The sequence below is a fragment of the Eriocheir sinensis genome, unplaced genomic scaffold (genome assembly GCF_024679095.1).
Source record: "Eriocheir sinensis breed Jianghai 21 unplaced genomic scaffold, ASM2467909v1 Scaffold1049, whole genome shotgun sequence".
Taxonomy (NCBI): Eukaryota; Metazoa; Arthropoda; class Malacostraca; order Decapoda; family Varunidae; genus Eriocheir; species Eriocheir sinensis.
This window is the reverse complement of record NW_026110351.1, coordinates 108,529-123,574: the sequence shown is the minus strand read 5'-3', so window position 1 is coordinate 123,574 and position 15,046 is coordinate 108,529. Positions and strand designations below refer to the sequence as shown.

At 44.9% G+C, this 15,046-nt stretch overlaps 1 protein-coding gene across 1 annotated transcript; it reads left to right on the top strand.

Annotated features, from left to right (window-relative positions):
* The first annotated feature begins 3,283 nt into the window (after positions 1-3,283).
* On the top strand, positions 3,284-11,055 carry LOC126989093 (uncharacterized). Its single transcript, XM_050847669.1, has 5 exons — positions 3,284-3,292; positions 3,585-4,343; positions 4,961-5,191; positions 6,204-6,380; positions 10,292-11,055. Exons 1-5 carry the CDS (start codon positions 3,284-3,286, stop codon positions 10,775-10,777), a joined length of 1,662 nt encoding a protein of 553 aa, XP_050703626.1. The 3' UTR covers positions 10,778-11,055.
* Positions 11,056-15,046: the final 3,991 nt, after the last annotated feature.

Below are 15,046 nucleotides of genomic sequence, written 5' to 3'. Positions count from 1 at the left end.
ATATATATATATATATATATATATATATATATATATATATATATATATATATATATATATATATATATATATATATATATATATATATATATATATATATATATATATATATATATATATATATATATATATATATATATATATATATATATATATATATATATATATATATATATATATATATATATATATATATATATATATATATATATATATATATATATATATATATATATATATATATATATATATATATATGTATAGGTTTCGGTGAAACCTTTGCTATTGCGCTGGACATATCAAAAGCTTTTGATAGGGTCTGGCACAAATCTTTCCTTTCCAAACTACCCTCCTACGGTTTCTATCCTTCTCTCTGTACCTTTATCTCCAGTTTCCTTTCTGACCGTTCTATTTCTGCCGTGGTAGACGGTCACTGTTCTTCCCCTAAATCTATTAACAGTGGTGTCCCACAGGGTTCTGTCCTATCTCCCACTCTCTTTCTGTTGTTCAATGATGATCTTCTTTCCAAAACGAACTGTCCTATCCATTCCTACGCCGATGATTCCACTCTGCATTACTCAACTTCTTTTGATAGAAGACCCACCCTACAGGAACTTAACGACTCAAGGCTGGAGGCTGCAGAACGCTTAGCCTCAGACCTTACTATTATTTCCGATTGGGGCAAGAAGAACCTGGTGTCCTTCAACGCCTCAAAAACACAGTTTCTCCACCTATCCACTCGACACAATCTTCCAAACAACTATCCCCTATTCTTCGACAACACTCAGCTGTCACCTTCTTCAACACTAAACGTCCTTGGTCTATCCTTAACTCAAAATCTCAACTGGAAACTTCATATCTCCTCTCTTGCTAAATCAGCTTCCTCGAGGTTGGGCGTTCTGTATCGTCTCCGACAGTTCTTCTCCCCCGCACAGTTGCTGTCCATATACAGGGGCCTTGTCCGCCCTCGTATGGAGTATGCATCTCACGTGTGGGGGGGCTCCACTCACACAGCTCTTCTGGACAGAGTGGAGGCTAAGGCTCTTCGTCTCATCAGCTCTCCTCCTCCTACTGATAGCCTTCTACCTCTTAAACTCCGCCGCGATGTTGCCTCTCTTTCTATCTTCTATCGATATTTCCACGCTGACTGCTCTTCTGAACTTGCTAACTGCATGCCTCCCCTCCTCCCGCGGCCCCGCTGCACACGACTTTCTACTCATGCTCATCCCTACACTGTCCAAACCCCTTATGCAAGAGTTAACCAGCATCTTCACTCTTTCATCTCTCACGCTGGTAAACTCTGGAACAATCTTCCTTCATCTGTATTTCCTTCTGTCTACGACTTGAACTCTTTCAAAAGGAGGGTATCAGGACACCTCTCCTCCCGAAATTGACCTCTGATTTAGGACACTCCTTTAACCTCTGTTCGGGAGCAGTGAGTAGCGGGCCTTTTTTTATTATTTTCTTTGCGCCCTTGAGCTGTCTCCTTAGCTGTAAAAAAAAAAAAAAAACTACACCCTTGTTTCCTAATTCTCCTATCATGACCCCTAGTCCTGTTTCCCTCCTCTAGTGTAAAGAAAGTATCCACATCTAAGTAATCGCAATCTGAAAACATTTTATATAGCTCTATCATATCCCCCCTTAGACATCTCCTCTCAAATGAAAACATATCTAGCTCTTTTACCCTCTCCCTATACTCCAGGCGCCTCATTGCTGCCATCATCCTAGTTGCTCTTCTCTGAACTGCTTCTAACAAAGTTACATCCTGTGGTGACCAAGCTTGTATACAATACTCTAAATGAGCTCTAACATATGCATTATATAAACTACCTCTTACCTCCTTGCTTTCATAACTATAACATTTCTATTTATAAACCCCAGGATCCTGTTTGCCCTATTTCTAGCTTGTAAACACTGCTTTGAGAATTTCATAGTCTTATCTGTCACTACACCTAAATCCTTTTCATTCTCAACTGCCTCTAACCAAACTCCTTCCATCTCATAGCTAAAATTCCTATTATATCTTTACCTATATGCATAACCTGACACTTCCGGGAGTTAGACTCCATCTGCCACCTATCTGCCCATCCTATCCAAGTCCCTTTGCATCCTATAATTGTCCTGAGCCCCTGTACTGTACTAGCTATCTTGGTATCATCTGCAAACTTTGGTGTTTTACTACTAATCCCTATATCTAAATCATTAATATATACTAGGAACAAAAGTGGCCCTAGCTGAGGTACCCCACTAACCACTTCCCTCCAGTCAGACTTGGCCCCATTTAATACTACTCTCTGTTTTCTACCCCTGAGCCATCCACTCCACTAGTACTGTACCCCTATCCCATGCAACCTCAGTTTATGCACTAGCCTCCTGTGTGGTACCTTATCAAAAGCTTGACTAAAATCTAGATAAATTACCTACGGCTATACTGTTTCCCTCATCTAACTGCTTTGTAATGTGTTCTAAGAACTGTAGTAAGTTTGTGAGACACGACCTACCTCATCTAAACCCATGCTGAGAGTCCCTAATTAGTCTATACTGATCTAAATGCTCCCAAATACTACCCTCAATAATTTTCTCCAGAATCTTACACACACACACACACACACACTGTATACTAGTCAAACTGACTGGCCTATAATTACTAACATCCTCTTTCCTACCTTTCTTAAAAATGGGTGTAACATTAGCTAACTTCCAGTCCTGAGGTATCTCTACGTAGGAGCAAGTCTCAAAACAACGGTTTATCTGCCACACCCGTTCATGCCGGATAAACCAAGGACTACTGTAATGATGTACTTTTTTCATAGACGTTAATGTTAACATTCAATACATTCTTGCTGGATTAACGGTATCAACGTTAACATTTACATTAACAATATAACGATGTTAAGATTATGATTAACGAAGCCCACCACTGATCATTGGCACCTTCCTTATAGACACAAGTCTATTTTTCTGTCAAAGAAAGTACATGAAATATTTCAGACGATAAACTGATGATTCCCGTCAGCTTAACGCCAGTACTTTCCACTCTGTTGTGCTATAAGGAAGTACCATTGTAAAAGTCACACGAATTTTGAACTGGAAACTTTACACGGGAATTTTCGGGAATACTCAGGAATTTTCATTAAATTAGAGAATTAAACAAAATTGTCCTTTTTTATTTTATTTTTACTTATTTTTATTTATTTTTCAAGTTCAGTTTTAGGGGACAGTTGTTGAATGTCCCGCTGGTGGCACAGGGGCAGGATTTTTGAAGTGGCGCCTATTGAGGCTCATGTGGCTGGTGAGAGGCACACTGATCCCGCGGTGAGTCTGAGCTGATGCGATCAGGACAGGACTGGCTCTGGAAACTGGAGTCACTGGACACGATCAGTAGAGATGATTCATGCACAGTGCTGTGCTAACTAAGGTTCAAGACTGTTTTATCCACACTTTATGAAGATTGTATTGCCTGTTTAATTACAGTATTATCCCTGCCTGCTTGACACACACACACACACACACACACACACACACACACACACACACACACACACACACACACACACACACACACCAGTGTGTTCCTGCTGTAGTGCCTCCCTCACTCTGCCTCTCTGTTTCAGGGTGACAACCCCGAGGAGTGTCCAGTGTGCCTGACAGGCTTTGATGACTTAGTACAGCGGCCACGCACTCTGCCCTGTGGCCACACAGTCTGTACACTGTGCACAGATAAGCTGAAGGAGCAGGGCCGTGTTACCTGTCCGGAGTGCCGCGTCACCCATGCCGTGCCCGAGGGCGGGCAGTTCCCTGTCAGCTATACAATTGAGGCCTTCATAAGAAGGCTGAGAGACGGCAAGGCGGCGGAGGCCTCGCCGCCACCCAGTGCCGGGAAGGGGAAAGGGGCAGCAGGATCAGCTGGCAAGAAGGGAGCAGCGGGTCTCTCCAAGAAAATGCGTTCCTTTCTGCAGGAACAGGAGGCCACAGTTGTGGCCGCCATCACCGCCTGCCAGGAGGCTCAGTCCCAGCTGGACCAGTATGAGGCCACCCTGACAGGCTGGGTCGAGCGGCAGCAGCAGCTGGAGGACAGCCTCCAGGGACTGATGGACCAGAGCAGGAGTTCCAGGGAGCTCCTGCAGCAGGAAAAGTTCCGTGTGGCACCGAAGAGGAAGGAGGCGAAGAAGAAGGAGCAGGAGCTGCAGGCTGTGCGGGAGAAGTTGCGCACTCGTGCAACAGAGCAAGAGGCATTCAAGATGGTGGGTGAGGTGATCCACATCACCAGTGAGGCGGAGCAGGTGTTGGAGGAGTGCCAGCAGTGTTTCCCTGACGCCGGCATCCTCACCACCGCCAGGAAGGTGAGTGTGCTGCACCTGTGCCCTGGGCCCTCAGCCACGCGAGTAAACACACCAGGCAACACACAGGGGGCATACACAGTGGTGCACACAAGGGGTATGCACAAGAGTACACACAGGGGGCATGCACAAGGGTACACGCTGGGAGCACACCCGGAGCGGACCTTGTGCCCCGCGCCCTCACCCGTCTTCTTCTCCTCCCTCTTGGCGCTGCTCGCTCGTTTTAGTTGCGTTGCTGGTTCGCCGGAAGGGTGTGTCTTCCGGTGATGACTGGCCGGAACTTACAACGTTCCGGTGCTGATCCTTGCTGATTTAGCGTCAACCCAGCTTCTGTTCTCACGACCATAAGCGCCTACGTGTCCACTAACATCCTGTGGCGACACTGAGCTTGTGTTTCGACACATGCATTCATATGTACATGATAATATACACATTACAAGCATATACAGGGGTAGACACTGGTGGCATACACACAGGGGACATATACAGGCGTACACACAGGGGGCATATACAGGGGAACACATAGGGGGCATACACAGGGGTACAGACATGGGGCATAGAAAGCGTTACACAGGAGCGAGGGTGTGAGCCTCTTCCCTAACCCAGTGTTGTTGTTTCAGGTGGGAGAGGCATCTAGTGCAGCCCTGGAGGCCGCCAAGGCTGTCCAGGCGGCTTGGGAAACAGTTTCTACAGAAGAACCCAGGCCCCAGTCAGTCCCAGAAGAACCCAGGCCCCAGTCAGTCCCAAAAGAACCCAGGCCCCAGTCAGACCCAGAAGAGCCCAGTTCCCATTCAGACGCAGACCTCACCATCATGGAAAAAGTGCAGTTCATCTTAGAGCCAAGCTTGAAGGTCAGTACCCCCCCCCCCCCCCGAGTGTCACTCTTGTTACAGCGAGTCCCTGGCACACGTCACTGCAGTGCTTACCTTACCTCAACACAGCACTGCAGTCACCTTACCTTGTCACTGTGTGATTGCTGTGTTTGCCTTACCTCAACACAGCACCAGTGGTCACAGTACCTTGTCATGGCATAATTGGTGTTTCTGTTAGTGCCTCAGTGAGTTACCAGTGGTCACCTTGTCATGGCATAATTGGTGTTTCTGTTAGTGCCTCAGTGAGTTACCAGTGGTCACCTTGTCATGGCATAATTGGTGTTTCTGTTAGTGCCTCAGTGAGTTACCAGTGGTCACCTTGTCATGGCATAATTGGTGTTTCTGTTGGTGCCTCAGTGAGTTACCAGTGGTCACCTTGTCATGGCATAATTGGTGTTTCTGTTAGTGCCTCAGTGAGTTACCAGTGGTCACCTTGTCATGGCATAATTGGTGTTTCTGTTGGTGCCTCAGTGAGTTACCAGTGGTCACCTTGTCATGGCATAATTGGTGTTTCTGTTAGTGCCTCAGTGAGTTACCAGTGGTCACCTTGTCATGGCATAATTGGTGTTTCTGTTAGTGCCTCAGTGAGTTACCAGTGGTCACCTTGTCATGGCATAATTGGTGTTTCTGTTAGTGCCTCAGTGAGTTACCAGTGGTCACCTTGTCATGGCATAATTGGTGTTTCTGTTGGTGCCTCAGTGAGTTACCAGTGGTCACCTTGTCATGGCATAATTGGTGTTTCTGTTGGTGCCTCAGTGAGTTACCAGTGGTCACCTTGTCATGGCATAATTGGTGTTTCTGTTAGTGCCAGTGGTCACCTGTCATGGCATAATTGGTGTTTCTGTTGATGCCTCAGTGAGTTTGAGTTCAGCTTCATAAGCAAAGCTCTCTTAAGGAGTCAGCAGCTTTCTTTACACAGCTTGTTTCCTGCCAGCGCAGCCACATGTCTCTCTCTTTGCTCTTAATTCCCTCCTCCACCGGGGACCTGTAGGAGGACTTCCGCAGTCTGACACAGCGCACCAGGAGCCTGCTGCAGGCTGGCCGGGTGTTTGCTGTGCACCAGGTGGAAGGTCAGCGACGACACGCACGAATAAGCCTCGAAGCCGGCCGGCCGTGCCTCCATGCCCTGACGGACCATCCCCTGACAGTGTGGGCGGCAACCCCGCAGGTGAGCTGGAGCAGTGACATCTCAAGTAATGGACGGCGGACTCTTTTGATTTTGCGGCGTCCTTGTCATTAAGCCGCGAATTTTGGAAAATCAACCGCTTTGGTGCAAATCGCCATAGCTTCCTTATTTCTGGGGCTACAGAAATGATTTTGGTATCAATCGACGGCAAAATGAAAGGGCTATAGTTTTTAATACGCGACCGGGCTCCAAAACTGAATCAAAATGGTAAAAAAATGAATAAAGTCGCAGAAAATGTCTCTGAAAAAAAAAAACCATTTATGAGTTCCCAACCTTGAAACCCACTCATTTTTTTAGAATTTCAAAAACCCTATTTGACAAATACTTTAGCCCTGCCAATGTGCTTTCCAATATGATGCATAACATTTTCCTACTCCCAGTAGTTTCGTCGCTAGAGCCCGAAACGCAAACCCTTTTGTGAGCGATTTTGACGAACTCCAGACACTTTGCCGTTTTTGTCTAGTGTGGCCTTGCTATTGCCTCTAGAAGGCTGCACTTTGGCATGTCGCCCCTCTTGGCAATGTAGTGTGACCAGCTCGAAGGATTTTGTGATACCTCGCCTCCAAGTTTGTCGTCGAACCGTCACAAAATAGACCGTTTTTCGGCCCTTGTGCCGTGATTTGGACACGTCTTAGATTTTTGCATATAACTTTTTTATTTATTTCCTGTTTTCCAATGTTTTTCTGATTATTAATCTGTATTAATAGAGATTTGGCACCAAGCACGCCTTCCCAGTTTCAGTAGTTTATCGCCGATTGAATATATATATATAGATATATATATATATATATATATATATATATATATGTATGTATATATGTATGTATGTATATATGTATGTATACATACATATATATTTGGTATCAAAAGAAATCAAATGTATTATTCATAAATGGGAAGAAATAGGGTTGAATACTAAATAAAATAAATTAAATAACATGTACAATAAGGCGCTTAATATAGGTTGATTTATATAGTGAAATGATTATATAAAAATAGTAACTTTTTATATAGATATCTTAAAATGATTTCAGTACAAGATAGTCAACATATTGAAGTGTTCATATATGAATTTTTATGCAGATACATTAATTTTTGTGGCGTCAGGAAGGTTTTTCGTCTCGGCGCGTGAAATGAGACAGATTCGGCGAATGTTCGTCGCGACTTCTGGTCACGTTTCGAGCTCTAGCGACGAAACTACTGGGGGTAGGAAAATGTTATGCATCATATTGGAAAGCACATTGGTAGGGCTAAAATATTTGGTAAACAAGTTTTTTGAAATTCTCAAAAAATGAGTGGGTTTCAAGGTTGGGAACTCAAAAATAGTTTTTTTCAGAGCCGTTTTTTGCTAATTTACTCGTTTTTATACCCTTTTGAGTCGGTTTTGGAGCCCGGTCGCGTAATAAAAACTATAGCCCTTTCATTTTGCCGTCGATTGATACCCAAAACATTTCTGTAGCCCCAGAAATAAGGGAGTTATGGCGATTCGCACCAAAGCGGTTGATTTTCCAAAATTCGCGTGTTAATGACAAGGCTGGGGCAAGTTTCCGGTCCATAGTGTAGGGATCACTGGCTGGAGACTTGACCCTGCCTGAGGGGGAAGGCGGCCGCTGAGTTTCAATGATCTGTGTCTGCATCCTAGCTTTGAGTGGCGCCACATCCCCCGCTACAACCCAAGCACCTCTTCTCCCCGCAGCTTGGGGGCCGCCCTCCAAGGCTGCGGTGCCTCGGCCTCGGCCAGTCCCAGCCCTCCTCTTTGCCTCTCCGTTCTTGCCGGCATCTGGCCAGTAGCTGTCCCACGCTGCTTCTTGTCTGCTGCGTCCCTCACCAGGGCCTGCCTTGTGTTCAGAGCTTTAGTGACCTCAGCCACAGCCTTTTCCTGCCTTTCCCTCGGGTGTTCTAGAAGCTCCTGGAGGTTGGCAGTTTATGCTAACAGAAATTTGCCTTTCCAACCCTGTTGCTTTTCCTCAGTTTTGTTGGTTTTCCTTCTGTCTCTTTTTACTTCCTTTATTTACATTTGTGTGTGTGTGTGTGTGTGTGTGTGTGTGTGTGTGTGTGTGTGTGTGTGTGTGTGTGTGTGTGTGTGTGTGTGTGTGTGTGTGTGTATTTACCTAGTTGTAGTTTTCATGGGCCTGGGCTTACGATCGTGTGGTACGGTCTCCATATCTGTATCTTTCCAGTTTTTCCTCAAAGTTTTGCACTCTTCGCCGATACTACATCCTCACTTAGTCTGTTCGAAAGCTCTATGTTTCTTTGCGGGAAGCTATATTTCTTTATGTCTCTCAAGCATCTTCCTTTCCTCAATTTTTTACTGTGTCCTCGTGTGTTGCTGGTGTTTCTTCCTTCTCGTAGTAGTAACTCCTCATTGTCTACTTCTTCCATTTTGTCCCATAATTTGTATTAGGTCTCCCCTTTCTCTTCTTTGTTCCAGTGTTGGCAGGTCCATTTCCTTTAAGCTTTCTTCATATGACACTCCTCCAAACATGTTGTTCATCCCTCCAGCTCTGGAACCATTTTCGTTGCCAGCCTTTGTATTCTTTCTAGTTTTTTGGACGTGTTTCTTCTTATGGGGAGAGCACACAGTTTCCGCATATTCCAGTTTTGGTGTAATCATAGTGGTTATTATCTTTTTCATCCTATCCTTATCCATGTAGTGGAATGCTAATCCTATATTTCTTACCATTCTATACGTCTCACCGAATATCCTATTAACATGACTCTCAGACTGTTGATTATCTTGTATTGTCACTCCCAAATCTCTCTCTTCTTGAACTTTCAATATTTCTCCATCTCCCATTCTATATGTCCATTTTGGTCTCCCTTCACTCTTTCCATTACATGACATTTCTTCACATTGAACTCCATCTCCCATTTCAAACTCCAGTCCTAAATCTTATTTAGGTCCTCTTGCAGAATTTCACAGTCTTTACTGTTTCTTATATGTCTCATCAAGTTCGCATCGTCTGCAAACAGGCTCATGTAACTGCTTACTTTCTCCGGCATATCATTAATATGTACTAGGAAAAGTATTGGTGCCAATACCGATCCTTGAGGCACTCCACTATCTACAATTCTCCATTCCGATTTCATGTCCTTTACCACTGTTCTCATCTCTCTGCCCCTTAAGTAACTTTCCAGACAGTTTTGCATTTTCCCTTTCAATCCTCCTTTATTTTCCAGCTTCCATAGTAGTCTTGTAAGTGGAACTTTGTCAAAAGCCTTCGTCAGGTCCAGATACACGCAATCCATCCCTCTCCTGTGTTATGTCTGTGTGTGTGTGTGTGTGTGTGTGTGTATATATATATATATATATATATATATATATATATACATACATATATATATATATATATATATATATATATATATATATATATATATATATATATATATATATATATATATATATATATATATATATATATATATAAAGATTAAGATCTCGTTTTAGGTCCGTGCCAGTATCTACCTTATGAACCATCAGTATCTCTTCATATATAATCTTTTCTAAAACCTTCAACAGTCATGGAAACGCTTTGAAAATCAATTCAAGGACTTTTTTTTTACTCCTGAAAATAGTGGAGAATGTTTACGGAAGCCTCCTCTGGCGACGGTGCAGCCGGTGTTGCGAGAAATACCTCCTTGCTGAAATAAGTCACGTATACATGTGGGGGGGGGGTCCAGGGGATGGCTAGGCCCCCCTGGTTAGAAGGGGGGGTCGAGGGGGGCGCAGCCTCCCCGTTAGTAGGTCGTAAAGTTCCGTTGGAGTAGTTTAAATATGCTCCCCGACCCTAAACCCTCTGCGAGCTATTTTACGGCTGCGTCGGCTGCAGCATCGTCGCGTGTGTGTGTGTGTGTGTGTGTGTGTTACCACCTGTTGTGTCTGTGTACAGGTCAGCCAGGTCGTGCCGCCCTCCCCCCCCTGCACGGTGTTCCTGGACCTGTCCTGGCCGGGCCGTGCGCCGCGCCGGGTCCACATCCGTCTGAGCCCCGACACCCAGCGGGGCCGCCAGTTCCTGATGCTGTGCACGGGGCAGCGCGGCCCCTCCTACCGCGGCACCAGGCTGTACGCGGTGGTGTGGAAGGGGGAGCCGGGAGAGTGTGTGTATGGCGGGGACTACGAGAGTAATGATGGTAAGGGGGAATGTGTGCTGCTGCCTGGCCTTGAGGAGGGTGGGGAGAGGAGGCCATGGCGGGCAGGGGATGTGTTGGGGTGGGGGAGGCAGGGTGTGTTTGTCATCACCACCAGGGACCGTCAGGGTGTGTGGCGTTGTTGTTTCTTCGGTGAGGTGGTGGAGGGACTGCACGTGGTGGCCGAGGCAGCCCAACACAGCGACATTAAGGAGGTGACTGTGGTGGACTGTGGCGTGGTGCTGTAAGGGTATACTGGCCTGCACCACCACCACCACCACCACCACAACATTATAGAGGAGATTGTGGTGGACTTTGTGGTGTTGAGGGTACTGGCCTGCACCACCACCACCACCACCACCACCACAACATTATAGAGGAGATTGTGGTGGACTTTGTGGTGTTGAGGGTACTGGCCTGCACCACCACCACCACCACCACCACCACAACATTATAGAGGAAATTGTGGTGGACTTTGTGGTGTTGAGGGTACTGGCCTGCACCACCACCACCACCACCACCACAACATTATAGAGGAGATTGTGGTTGTTTTCTTAATGTATTGTTGTTGTTTTTTATTTCCTGTAACCTCAAGTTCAGTATAATGTGTTGGTCAGTTTCTTGTACTATTGAGCATGATGTTTTGTACAGTACAGTAATCCCTCCTTATACACGGAGGTCAGGTTTCAAATTAGACCGTGCATTAAGAAAAATCGTGTATAACTACATTAGACACTGGGAAAGGGCAGAAAATTAAAGTTTACCCTCTTTTACTCAAATTACTTAGTGTTCTTTTGCTGTGAATTTCCCTTTTCTTCTAACACTTAATTTTGAACGAGAACATTAATTGTCCGTCATCCAAGGCTTCATTAAACCAGTGTTTCTCTACACACAAAGGAAACAGTGTCCGCGCTGGACCTGTTTGCTGCTTCGTGCTGTTAAGTGTGTGACCTTCACGGATGGAAAAAAATATCATTTATGCAATAAAAGGAATTGAAACTGGACTTTTAGAATTGATTTTTCCTTTTCCTTTTCCATATTCTTAATTACTACGAGAAAACAGTATTGGGGCAGGAAGGAGAAAAACTTAGCCATGCGCAAATAATAGTCTATATTTGACTCGACGTCAAGCAACCCTGTTACACAGTCATGCATGTCATTGTTAGAGGTATATTAAGCAGTAAATGGAGAAAATGCAACCTACAGGTCAATTACTGAGAGGGGTTGGCTACATGTTTTTAGGGAGAGAAATGGTTGTGGAGTGGTGGAGATCACCAGAGATGAAAAAAAGCCTTACAAGAGTGGAATAAATAATACAAGATAAGAGAGAGAGAGAGAGAGAGAGAGAGAGAGAGAGAGAGAGAGAGAGAGAAAACACAAACTTATATAGATTGCGGATATAAGAAAGAACTGTGATAGGTTGATTCATGCATGAGGAGGAGGAGGAAGAAGAAGGAGAAGAAGGAAAGCGAGGAGGAGGAGGAGGAGGAGGAGGAAGAAAACAACGAGAAAAAAAAATAAACAGCCAGACAAACTAATTAACTTATACATGACGGAAATAGGTAAGATGTAAGTACTCTCTCTCTCTCTCTCTCTCTCTCTCTCTCTCTCTCTCTCTCTCTCTCTCTCTCTCTCTCTCTCTCTCTCTCTCTCTCTCTCTCTCTCTCAGGATGAGATAGATAAGCTTAAGAAGAACAAGTCGCCAGGTCCTGACGGGATATTTCCGAGGGTATTAAAGGAGCTAGGTGATATAATCAGTGACCCACTAACCGACATCTTTAAGATGTCGGTTAATACTGGCTATGTGCCGAGCCTATGGAAAGTAGCTAATGTGACGCCGATTTTTAAAAAGGGGGACAGGTCAGTTGCTTCAAACTATCGCCCAATTAGCTTAACATCGGTTATAGGGAAGATGCTGGAGTCCATAATAGCCAGGAACATTCAGGAGCATTTAGAAACATAGCTTAATTCACGACTCGCAACATGGGTTCACAAAAGGTAGGTCATGCCTCACCAATCTCTTGTCGTTCTACAATAAAGTATTTGAGGCCGTTGACAGAGATGAAAATTATGATGTAATCTATCTTGATTTTAGTAAAGCGTTTGACAAAGTTCCTCACCAACGACTGTTGCTTAAATTACAGGCTCACGGAGTAGAGGTAAAGTTTTGAACTGGGTCAAGGCGTGGCTTAGCAATAGGAAGCAAAGAGTGCAAATCAATGGTAAAAGATCTGACTGGGGATGTGTTACAGTGGGGTCCCACAAGGTTCGGTATTAGGTCCACTTTTGTTTATTATTTATATCAATGACTTAGACACAGGAATTAGTAGTGATGTTAGTAAATTTGCAGATGATACCAAGATCGGTAGAGTAATTGAGTCGGATCAGGACGCTAGTATTCTCCAAGGTGAACTCAACAGATTATATGACTGGGCGGATAAATGGCAGATGGAGTTCAATGTAGGAAGTGCAGTATTCTGAGTGTAGGTAGGAACAACCCCTCACATAACTATTGCTTAAATGACACTCTCATAAGTAGGTCTGGGTGCGAGAGGATTTAGGGGTCTTAGTGAGCTCTGATCTCCGTCCAAGGGCACAATGCATTCAAGCTAGAAATCGAGCTAATAGGGTACTGGGATTTATTTCAAGGAGCGTAAGCAACAGAAGCCCCGAAGTCTTCCTCAAACTATATTTAGCATTAGTTAGACCTCATCTTGACTATGCGGTTCAGTTCTGGTCACCCTACTATAGAATGGATATCAAAATGTTAGAATCGGTGCAGAGGAGGATGACTAAGATGATTCAGGGGTTGAGAAACTTGCCATACGAGGAAAGACTCAAACAGTTAAACTTGCATTCTCTAGAAAGGCGAAGGGTGCGTGGAGACATGATCGAGGTTTATAAATGGATGAAGGGCTTTAATAAGGGAGACATTCATAAGGTTTTGTTGGTAAGAGAACCGGGTAGGACACGAAGTAACGGGTTTAAACTGGATAAATTCAGATTCAACAGGGACATAGGCAAAAATTGGTTTACTAACAGGGTGGTGGATGAGTGGAATAGGCTTAGCAGTCATGTGGTGAGTGCCAATACAATTGTCACATTCAAAAATAGACTAGATAAATTCATGGACAGCGATATTAGGTGGGGTTAGATACACGGGAGCTTAGGGTCAAAGGAGCTGCCTCGTACAGGCCTACCGGCCTCTTGCAGACTCCTGCGTTCTTATGTTCTTATGTTCTTATGTTCTTTAAACTTTAAATATGGAGGAAAAAAATTCCATGCCTTTCAGTCAGTCTTCCTCCTCCACCTTCCTCTCTTCTCTCCTCTCTCCCTCCTTTACCTCCCTCTCCTCCTCCTCCTCCTTCCATCCATACATAGCTAAATAAATTCTCTTTCTCTCCATGTCTCCGTTTTTTCTCTCCGTTTCCTCCTTCCCTCCAGAAATTAGTTTATATATGGAGGGAAGATTTGCTATGCCTCTCAGCCAGACAGTCTTCCTCCTCCACCTCCCTCTCTTCTCTCCTCTCTCCCTCTCCTCCTCCTCCTCCTTCCCTCCACACATAGCTAAATAAATTCTCTTTCTCTCCATGCCTCCGTTTTTTCTCTCCGTTTCCTCCTTCCCTCCAGAAATTAGTTTATATATGGAGGGAAGATTTGCTATGCCTCTCAGCCAGACAGTCTTCCTCCTCCACCTCCCTCTCTTCTCTCCTCTCTCCCTCCTTTCTCTCCCTCTCCTCCTCCTCCTCCTTCCCTCCACACATAGCTAAATAAATTCTCTTTCTCTCCATGTCTCCGTTTTTTCTCTCCGTTTCCTCCTTCCCTCCAGAAATTAGTTTATATATGGAGGGAAGATTTGCTATGCCTCTCAGCCAGACAGTCTTCCTCCTCCACCTCCCTCTCTTCTCTCCTCTCTCCCTCCTTTCTCTCCCTCTCCTCCTCCTCCTCCTTCCCTCCACACATAGCTAAATAAATTCTCTTTCTCTCCATGCCTCCGTTTTTTCTCTCCGTTTCCTCCTTCCCTCCAAAAATGGGTTTAAATATGGAGGGAAGATTTGCTATGCCTCTCAGCCAGACAGTCTTCCTCCTCCACCTCCCTCTCTTCTCTCCTCTCTCTCCTTCCTCCTCCTCCTCCTTTCTCTCCCTTCTTCCTCAGTCTTTCCTCCATCTCTCCATGCCTCCCTCACGCCCCTAGCTGCTCCTAATAGCCCCCTAGCAGCATAAATAGCCGAGGTTAGGGTCACGCCAGCCTCGGAAATATAAGGATGATGAGACATAATCAGTCTATCAGTGGGGGCATACTCCTGGGGGCGCGTCACCTCACCCACCCTACGACGACAGGATTACTGCATCATCGCCCAAACAAGGTCAAGGAGGCCCCACAATGACTCTGGAGGTAAACTGGGCGTGAAAATTTTGTGGTCAGAAATATATAGGTATGTCTGCCTTGAAATAGTTAGGCTCGTATCCCGCTGATCACTGACTAGACTCGTTTTTAGGCCTTCAGTATATGTCTA

Bases quoted from the DNA above. Each gene is read 5' to 3' on its own strand.
- LOC126989093 (XM_050847669.1), top strand. The intron at 4,344-4,960 runs GTGAGTGTGCTG...TTGTTGTTTCAG, and splicing joins TCCTCACCACCGCCAGGAAG to GTGGGAGAGGCATCTAGTGC. The intron at 5,192-6,203 runs GTCAGTACCCCC...GGGGACCTGTAG, and splicing joins TCTTAGAGCCAAGCTTGAAG to GAGGACTTCCGCAGTCTGAC.